We start from the raw sequence: 9,800 nt of genomic DNA on the forward strand, positions 1-9,800 counted from the left end.
GTAGTTTAAAATCATGATTTAAATCATGCCAACCATGCTTAAAAAGGCGTTGGCAGTAACAAAACAAAAATTAAAAAACTTCATTTATGATATTTAACATGTTTAAATATTTTCAGCTTTAAATTAATACTAATATTGCTTATTGTTTTTTTCCTAGGTTTATCTTTGGCGACAAAGTGATCCCTATTTAAGAAGATGCATATTTACTTCTCAAAAAGAAATTTTAGTTTCTGATATTCATATAAACCACTATTCTGTTGGCCTTATTTCTACAAAAAATGAAGGTTATTTAGGACAAATAGTACCATTTAAGGGGAAAAGAGCCGCTCCCCCACCTTCAACTTTACACCCTCCTTCTAATTTCTCTAACCGAGCTTCTTCAGGATTGGTCATTCTGCTTGACACTGATGACTGTCACTTTATCAAACCCAAGAAATTACCTAACATTTATCGAGCAACATCCATAACTAGTGACTCTAAGGGAAGAAATTTTGCTGTTTTGCAATCCAATCCAAAAATGGGGTATTTAGTTTTAAATGCAATATATTTTCTCATAACTTGTATCTTATAATGTACCTCATAATTCTTGTACTGTATATCATAATTTGTATCTTATATACCCATGTTATGTGTTGCAAATGTTGGTTTTATATGGTGTATTATTTGTTTGAATATGGTGATTTCAGATGAAAATTAGTTATTCAGAAAAACTCTGCAGACAATTCGAATTGCAATGATAATTTTCCTACATTTATTAAAATTACAACTGTAAGAAAGTGTTTTATATCAGTCATTTTTCTTAATATCTTTTGAAATTATACTGTCAGTACAGTCTACATTCCTTAGTATTCACACCCACTACAGCAACCCTTCCATTAAAACGACCCATACATAAAGTTCCATTCTCTACTCCAAAGATGCAATTTCATTTTAGTGCCCATTAAAGCATTCGCACTAAACCATTCATTCAACTAAAATTTAGCTTAAGTTGTCAATATTTTGAAAAAAAGTTTCTGAATTTTTATTTTGTTTTCGAAACAAAATTAACAATGAATCATTTAAAGAATCATTTTGCAAGGAAGCATTTAATTTAGCCACAGATTTCATAGTTATTTATACCAAAAAAAAATTTTGATGTTATCAGATAGTATACGTAAAATATCTTGAATTCCTGTTGAATGAACAGAAAAACAAATCCCTAGATTTTTATTTTAGGTGGTCTAGTATATAATTATAGGTAAACATTTTTGCCATTTTAGCACTCACAATATAACAATCGTAAGTTGCGATCTCCATTTTCATTTAGATAAAAGGGGTTGTTTATTGTGCATTAAATGAAAGCAAGTTAATGTTTTTGTTCCTTTTCAAAATCATATGTTTGCATAGTTTATGCTATTTAATTTATAATGTTATTTAAGTAAAAGATACTTTTGTTAAACTAGCTCAATATAATAATAATTTTCTATCACTGTTTCAAAGTGTTTATTATAAAAGATTTTTTGTTTTCACTGTTTGTTGTAGAAAAATATTGTTGGTGTAGAAAGATCAAACGATTGAGTTTTTATTTTTAATATTAAAAAATCAAATAATTTATTTTTCTAAAATTTTATCAACAAATTATAATTTAAATGTTTTTATAAATTTCAAGCATTTTTAAAAATGTGATGTTAAAATTTAATGTTTAAGGAAATATTTTTAAAAAAATTATATTATCTATAATTATAAATGGTTTTATTACATTTGTATAATTTGAGGTATATGTGTTAAATCTTGAAAATATTTATGTAACCAGTAATACTTTTTTTTAATTTTATTTTTTTAGGTTAATTGAAGTACCGTGGCTTTCAAATTCCAGAATGCTTCAAGATTTTGCGAGACTTTTATCAGAAACTCATGTTCAAGATGAATTCCATGACATCATTGTGAAGGTATTGTGCACAGTAAATGTTATGCACTGAATATATTGTTATAATGAATATATTCAGTCTGCTGTATAACTGGAATAAGGTTATGCAGCTGATTGTCGATGATGTGACTAAAATAATATTTTGCACCTTTCAATTTTTTTTTTTTTTGCCTACCTTTAAAATATATTTTTATAATTTTTAAATCATTATCGATGTCATAGTATTTGAAATTGTTAGAAAACTATTAAAAACAAAAGTTTTTTTTTGTACTTAAAAAACTATGTATTATATTGTCTCTAAAGTATTTATTTTATTACCACACTAATATAAACAGATCTGGCATTTTTACTTAAGTTTTTTTCAACGTTTATCAGTATAAAGTTGTTTTTTTTAAGAATTAAGTTTTATCTCAGATTTTATCCATACATATAACAAATACCATACATATGTAAGCAAAGAACCATGTATAACACACAAAGAACCATGTATGTTAGCACTCTAGCTCTGTTACTAAAGGTGTGGCTTACACCAAAGGGCTAGGGGTACATAATCTATTTAGTTAAGCTAGCAAAAAATTGATTTCCCATAATTAGTTTAATTTATGTTAATGAATATAACCGATATGTTATTCTCAAGAAACAGAGTCCCAGACCCCTATCTTGAAATAGATTTGAAACAGTAAGGAGTTTTACTTACTTAGAATCAATTATTACTATTGATAACAGAATGTCTCCTGAAATAAAAAACCTACTCTATCTGACAAATAGGCCGAGAAGTTTTATTAAATCTAGGTTTCTTTCTAGAAAAAATTTAATTTACAAATCATAATCTTAATTTACAAAACTCTTGTCAGGCCGGTCTTGACATACACCTTCTGAAGCTTGGACAATGACAAAACTGCAAAACTGGTGGAATATTGTATCGCAATGTTTGAGAGAAAGATTTTGCGGAGTATACATGGTGGTGTGAATGTGAAAGCAATAACTGGAGAATAAGATTTAACTTTGAACTGTACAAGATTACAAGAACAACCTGATATTATTAAATACATAAAAATAAATAGAATGAATTGGATGACCGATGTGATTTGAATGATTGATGTGAATACAGTAAAAAAGATATTGCTTTTTAGACCTACTGGAACGAGAAAGCAGGGGAGGCCACAGTTGAGATGGGTTGATTCTGTGGAGTCTGATTTTCTTGCAATTAATGAAAAGAATTGGAGATCAAAGATAAATCGGAAGTCTTTATGGAGAAATCTTCAGAGGAAGGCATTGACCCACATTGGGCTGTCTGGCCAACTATGATAATAAATAAAACCTAAGTATTTTGTGTCAAAAGCAGAGATGATTGTGCTGCGAAATAAATCCGGATTCCTGGATTTTTTGCCAACTGAGGTTCGAAAATTTCCTAGAATCCAAGTTTGAGAAGTTTCAAGAAATCATCTATCTCATTTATGTATAAAAATTCTTGTATATTTTATTTAAAAATATTGGAACTGGAATTTATATTTAGCAGTAATTGTAAATATTTTTTTGGTAGAACAATAAATGTGATTAGAGATGAAAGTAAACTTATACGTAATTATTCAGTTAAATTATGCTGCATATAATTTATTTAGAATTTCATGTTGTGAAAATATCAATGATTTAAATTTATAGAGACATAAATTTTTTGAAATGCGTCATTAATGATTTTACTCAAGAAATTTTCAGGATTTTTGAGTTGGGCTCACAATCACCCTTGCAAAAGTTCCAGAACTCACTTTTAATGATTTTTATTTAATTTATTTGCAGGGAAAAAAGTGATTACAATTTTAATGGTTTGATTTCCTCCTAATTCTGTTTTAATTTTCAGGTAGATAAAAGAGAATTTGCTGCTCATAAGTATATCTTAGCTTCCCGCTCTGAATATTTCAAGAAACAGTTCAATAAAGAGGCTTGTGTAAATGGCATAATGCAACTAGAAAATACAAAAGCTGAAGCTTTTGAGCACGCTATGAAATTTATTTATACAAATAACTGTGATTTTTTAATCAGTGGATTTGAAGTGAAATGGGGAATCAATAAAGAGGTTAGTTGTTTTATTTTTCTTTCTAGTGTTATCTAAGAGAGTTAATCATATGTTAAAAATAAATGCCTTTAATACTTACTTTAAGTGTTTGAATAAAACAGGGATGAGATTTTTCCGCTTTTTTTCACTTTTGTCCAGGGCCGTAACTACGCCGGGGCCCCGATGGTCAAGGGGGCCCCATATGAAGGGACCACGCGACATTTCTTCAAAATAGTTTAACTATATATATATATATATATGAAAGAGATTGTGTGAAGATTTGCTAAATTCTTCTTTTTCGTAGTTACAATCGACTTTAACATAGGGTGAACGACTCTTTCCGAGAATTATTTATCTTCCTCAAAAGAGCAAAAACGCTTCACAGAAAAGAGGAACGGAAAATTCATTTTTGAAGCTATACCCCTAATAAGAAACTTTATGTTGTTCTGAAATTAACTTGAATGGGCAAATAAGGTGCCTTTTGAAATTTGGGAGAGTAAAGTGAAAGTGGGAAAATATCTTTATTTTTTGAGGGTAGAAAACTTTATTTTGTTTCAAAATTGTAAAGAAGTGCTTCACCCCTTCTGAAATTTAGACATTCTCAAAAGTAAGTTCTAGCAGAATTAATACATTCAGAAAAAGAAAAAAGCTATTTTTTTCAACATTTAAGTTATTTTCCAAATAGAAAACTTAATTTTCCTCCAAATAAAGAAGAGAAATCTGCTTAAATTTTTTTTTAAGGAAAAGCAAATTTAAAGATATTTTCCAAGTAGAAAATTTTATTTTCCTCTTAAATAAAAACGAGGGATCTAAGAAAGTACTTTGCTTCTTCTGTAATTCAGACATTCACGTAAATAAAGTAAAATTATTATTTAACTCATTTTTTTCAACTTTTAAGCTATTTTTCAAGTAGCAAACTTTATTTTCCTCGTAAATTTAATTGATGAGCGTCATTCCGTCTGAAACATTGACATTCACTACAATAAAGTAATTTTTGTTTATAAAATAGAATTAGCAATTTCAGACAAAGAAACTACTATTTTTTTCACCTTTTGAAGCTATTTTTCAAATAAAAAAATAAAGTAGAACTCCCCCCCCCCAACCTAGACAAATACGTCGGTTTTGTTTGAATTTTCTTCCACATATGACAATTTCTAATTTATTAAGAAAAAATTTTAAAATTTAAATTTAACCAAAAGAAGGGCTCAGCATAAAAAAATAAGACAAGTGTTTAGGAAACTAAAATAGTTGCCTCTCTTTTACCCTTCCCTGGTGTAATAAAATGCATCCTTCACTGACATATATTTTAAAGCATTCCTTGACTCTCAACACTTGCAGATCACCAACCGAGACAGTTATCTGACCCCTCAAAATATAGGCATCTCCTTTTACACCATGGGAAAATGTCCTTCCTTTGACTTCTTTAAATTGCCCTGGGCTTTACGACCCTAGGCTTTTTGCCCTTTCATAAAATATCATATATTTCCAGAACCATGCATTTGTCGCTTAGTCACAGTTGTCTTAAACAAGCAATTATCTAGATGTTCTAGGAAAACAGAAGCAAGCTTTATAGGGATCGAAGGGGATTACTTTTGTTGGCATATTTTTTCTGAAAGAAACGTGGGAATCACTCTCTGCTAAACTTCAATTTTTAGCTTCTTTAATTGCTTCATTTAAGTTAACTATTTTTAATTCAAATATAGATTTTTTGTTAACTTTTATTTTGTTCAATCTTTCAAATTAAAATTTAACTTTAATTGATTCTAATTAAAATTATTTGCAACTTTTTTTAAAATATAAATGTCATTACTTTGGATTACATCAAAACGAAAAGGAAATTGATTTCTAAGGAGGTAAGCAATTGTTTACATTAAATTATTTAATACATTCAAAACTGCGTATTAATGTACTGTTGGAATTGCTTTTTTTATATTCCTATATCAAATTGCTTTTATGTAATACATTTTGTTCTTATTTTATATTTTTAAAATTAAGACCATTAAATTTTTAAAATTGGAAATTTGATTTTTTATGCTTTTTAACAATTTTGCTTTCATTCAAAATTGAAAAGCAAACTTTGATTTTGTTTAAAAAAAACATATTTAATTTAATTAAAAAATCGCATTTAATTTAATAAAACGCTATAAACATTGTTTTGTTGAGAATAACTGAAAATATCTCATCATTTAAAGTATTTTGGTTTAAATAAGCCATTGTTTTTCAATCAATAAAAAAAAAGTTCTTCGAAGAAAATATTTCATTAGGTAGTTTTGATATTTCTTTCTACTTTTATGAGAGACTTTAATAGATTCTTTAAGATCAGCATTATCTACAGTGCATTAAAATTAAGCTAATTTCAAATTCCTTGGTTTCACTGACAAAAATGGTACATCTTTTAGTTTTATATACTTAAGAGAGAAAAAAAAGAAAATATGTTAATTCAAAAAGCAAGGAAATATCACGATTAGGTTGAGAATGCAATTAATCTTCTTTTAAATTTACTATTTCATTCTTATCTTATATGATAACCACATTATATTGAGCGGTGCTAAGACATCAAACCCGTTGCACATTTATTCTGTCTCATTTATTTGACTATCTCTGTTGTTTTTGCAACACTAATTTATATAAACAAAAGTAATCTTTATTCTAATACAAAAAATTAACCTTAACTTATACTTCAAATATTAAAATAACGAAGAAATATATTTGCTACAAACGTTTAACTAAAATATTATTATTAAAAACAGCTTTAATTAGAAAAAAAAATCATATTTTCAAAAATGGCACAATTTGTTTCCATAACATTTGAGGAAAGAGGTAGTGTTGAGCGCACTTAATATAGTGTTTTTTCTTTTTTTTAAATAAAACTGTTATAGGATCATCAAAGTAATTATCTTGTGATAAAAACTTTCTGAGAACTTTTTTCATGCATTATTTTTCTCAGTTGAAAGTATACATTTCTGAAAATTTTTATACTGAAACTATAAATATTGCTGATGTAGGAAAGGAATTTATCCGACCATCAGAATTACATTTAATAATTTCTTCAAAATGTGTGAACATTTCTGTTTATCAATTGAATTACTTTATTTTCCGTTTTCAATATTGGAACAAGATGTGTAAAACATTACACTTAAGATTAAATTAATTCAAGTTTCCACTTTTTTTTCTTTCTAGTTTTGAGAATTTTTTTTTTCCATTGTGAATATGATTTTCTTTGCAACCAATATTTAAGATATTCATTGAAATGTTTTGTTCAAAGCTATTGTATTTTTCAATATAGAAATCCAAATCAGATAAAATTCATTGCCATGACAAACCATTAAAAAGGTTTTCTTCTTATTTTTCGTTTTGGAAAAATAAGAGAAAACCTTTTTGGAATATTAAAAAATATTAGTTTCTTGTCATAATTTTTTATCATATATGACATTACATGACATCATAAATACATATATTTATTTGTTATTTTGTCTGTTCAGAAGTTTCGATAGGCAAAATATTCATGAATGAATTCTTCTCAAAATATTAATATATTTTTAGGACCCTGTACAACAAATACCATTTTGTACTAGAACTTATTTATCTTACATTGCTATGCTATACAGACAAATGAGGTAGTATTTCGTCTGTATTTTAAATCACTGAACCAAATAAAACAAAATACGAAACAACAGTGCTTATATTTGAAAAGTTGAAATGTTTCTTTTTTTCATGTGTGTGTACAAAAAGTACTGTCTTTGAAATGCACTCATTGTGAAGAAGACCATCATAACTTCAAAACATCAAAACTATTTATCCTATCAGCTTGAATTACATCTCATTTAATTATGTATTAAAACTTTGATCGAAAATCTTTCCTTACGTGATCTACTACTTAATTCTAGAAATATCTACAAGCTTTTCTTGAAACATTTGAAATGTAAATTAATTTGCATTCCATCACAAAAGTTTATTTTTTAATTCGATAAAACAAATGTTATCAAGCAATTTTGCATACACATATCAATAAATAATCGTCAAAATGAAAAGTGATTTAAAAGCCATTTAAAACTATCTAGCTTGTTATGTATGAAGGAATGCATGTGAATTTAAATTATGTAATGAAAAAATATGTTTAACTTATTAATTAAAGATGATAGAAATTCATGATACGTTATTGAAATAACCAAAAATAAATTATAAAAATTTTATTTCCTAGTAATCATACGTTTAAAATCTTGGTTACAATAAATTAGATGACAAGAATATGTAAAAAGCGAAAATACGTAAAAATGTCTTAATATGCAGACAAAACGTTAAAATTCAAACTTAGAATCTTTTTCTAAAAGCACAGTTTGTTCGTTTCTCAAAATGTAAGAAATCTTAGTCAAATCGAGATATTTTGTTTCTTCTTTCTTTTCCTCATATTAATAATGTCTTAAAATTAATATATCCTACCCTTTAACATTTGAAAGAAAATTCTAGCGTAACTATACTATACTATATCATAAAAATTTCTTATGCTTATTCCTAGTATTCTAATGTAACACTTGAAAAAAAATAACTTTTACACTTGGAAGCTCTGAAACTTTATTTTATATCTAAAATGACTGACCTATATGATGATAAACGACTGGTTTAGGAGGAAAGGAAAGTCTAAAATATAAATAGTTGTTAAACATCTCTTTTAAATGTAATTGCTTATCTATAAAATGTGTATGAGATAATTAATTTTTCCCCTATTTGAACTAAAATTGAAGGAAATTTTTGTATGAAAATCTCACTGAATTAAGAAATTAACAGAGAAGTTAATGACTTTGAGTATTTACATTTAGATTACGACAATAAAATTTGAAATAAGAAAAGAAAAAAACATTAAAAATTGTCAGTTACTAACAAAAATCACTATAATGGATTAAGGATGTATGTGTGACAGTGTGTAGAGATTATACTTGTTGTTATACTTTCTCAAAATTGAAACTTATGAAAAATTATTTGAGAAGTTCGATGAGACAGGATCGATTGAATGGACTTACTCTATTGTTTATTGAAAACGAAAGAGCACGAAATATTGATTTCAGCGATATAATTGATGAATTTGCGGCAACTAAGGCCAGGAGAAATTAATTTTAAGTTTTGAAATTTTTTATTTCTGATTTTAGAAAGATTTATGTTCAGCAATTTTAAAATTGTTATAATTTATTATTTAATTTTTATTAATGAATAATAGATTAGCAAATTTAGTGGACTGTGTTTCAAATTATGGATGGATTTATATTTTGTACTAATAATTGTAAATATCATTTTATGACTTTTTTTTATTTTATATAAAAAAAAATTTCTTTTCACCTTTTTTAAAAAATTTTATTACTATGAAATCTATTTTACAATTTACTTTAAATATTTTTCAAAAACTGAAACTAATGTAAAATTTTAAATATGAAATCTTTATTCTAGACATGTATTTTAATGCAAACTGATGTATTATAATCTTTCTCAACAAACCTAAGTGTATAAATCTATCTACCAAACTAGAACCATTAAATACATTTAAAATCTGTATTTAGTATGTGTTTTGTAATTATTTTTAGATGCCTTGAAGTCACTTATTTGTGTTTTGTAATTAAAAATTAATTTTTTTAAATGTAACATTTTACATTCTAGGGTTAAATTTACAACTTACAATATTTTGTAATCCCATTTCTATGTGAACAAGTGACTTATTTTCATAAATATATTAATCAACATGATACATAAGTAGCTAAAATGACGATTAGAGATGGAGTACACAAAGTTTTAGAAAGGGCCCCGGCAAAAATTTGAGCCCCAGGGCCCCGAAGGGTGAAGTTACGGCACTGT

General features: G+C 26.7%; 1 protein-coding gene across 1 annotated transcript in view; it reads left to right on the forward strand.

Annotated features, from left to right (window-relative positions):
- Positions 1-9,800, forward strand: part of LOC107444495 (inhibitor of Bruton tyrosine kinase) — a gene marked incomplete at its 3' end in the record, with an annotated part of 47,519 nt that overhangs the window by 18,839 nt on the left and 18,880 nt on the right. The window contains 3 exon segments of the mRNA XM_043053946.2: positions 158-522; positions 1,823-1,928; positions 3,765-3,980. Coding sequence (XP_042909880.1) covers positions 158-522; positions 1,823-1,928; positions 3,765-3,980 — 687 coding nt within the window.

The sequence above is a fragment of the Parasteatoda tepidariorum genome, chromosome 1 (genome assembly GCF_043381705.1).
Source record: "Parasteatoda tepidariorum isolate YZ-2023 chromosome 1, CAS_Ptep_4.0, whole genome shotgun sequence".
Classification (NCBI taxonomy): domain Eukaryota; kingdom Metazoa; phylum Arthropoda; class Arachnida; order Araneae; family Theridiidae; genus Parasteatoda; species Parasteatoda tepidariorum.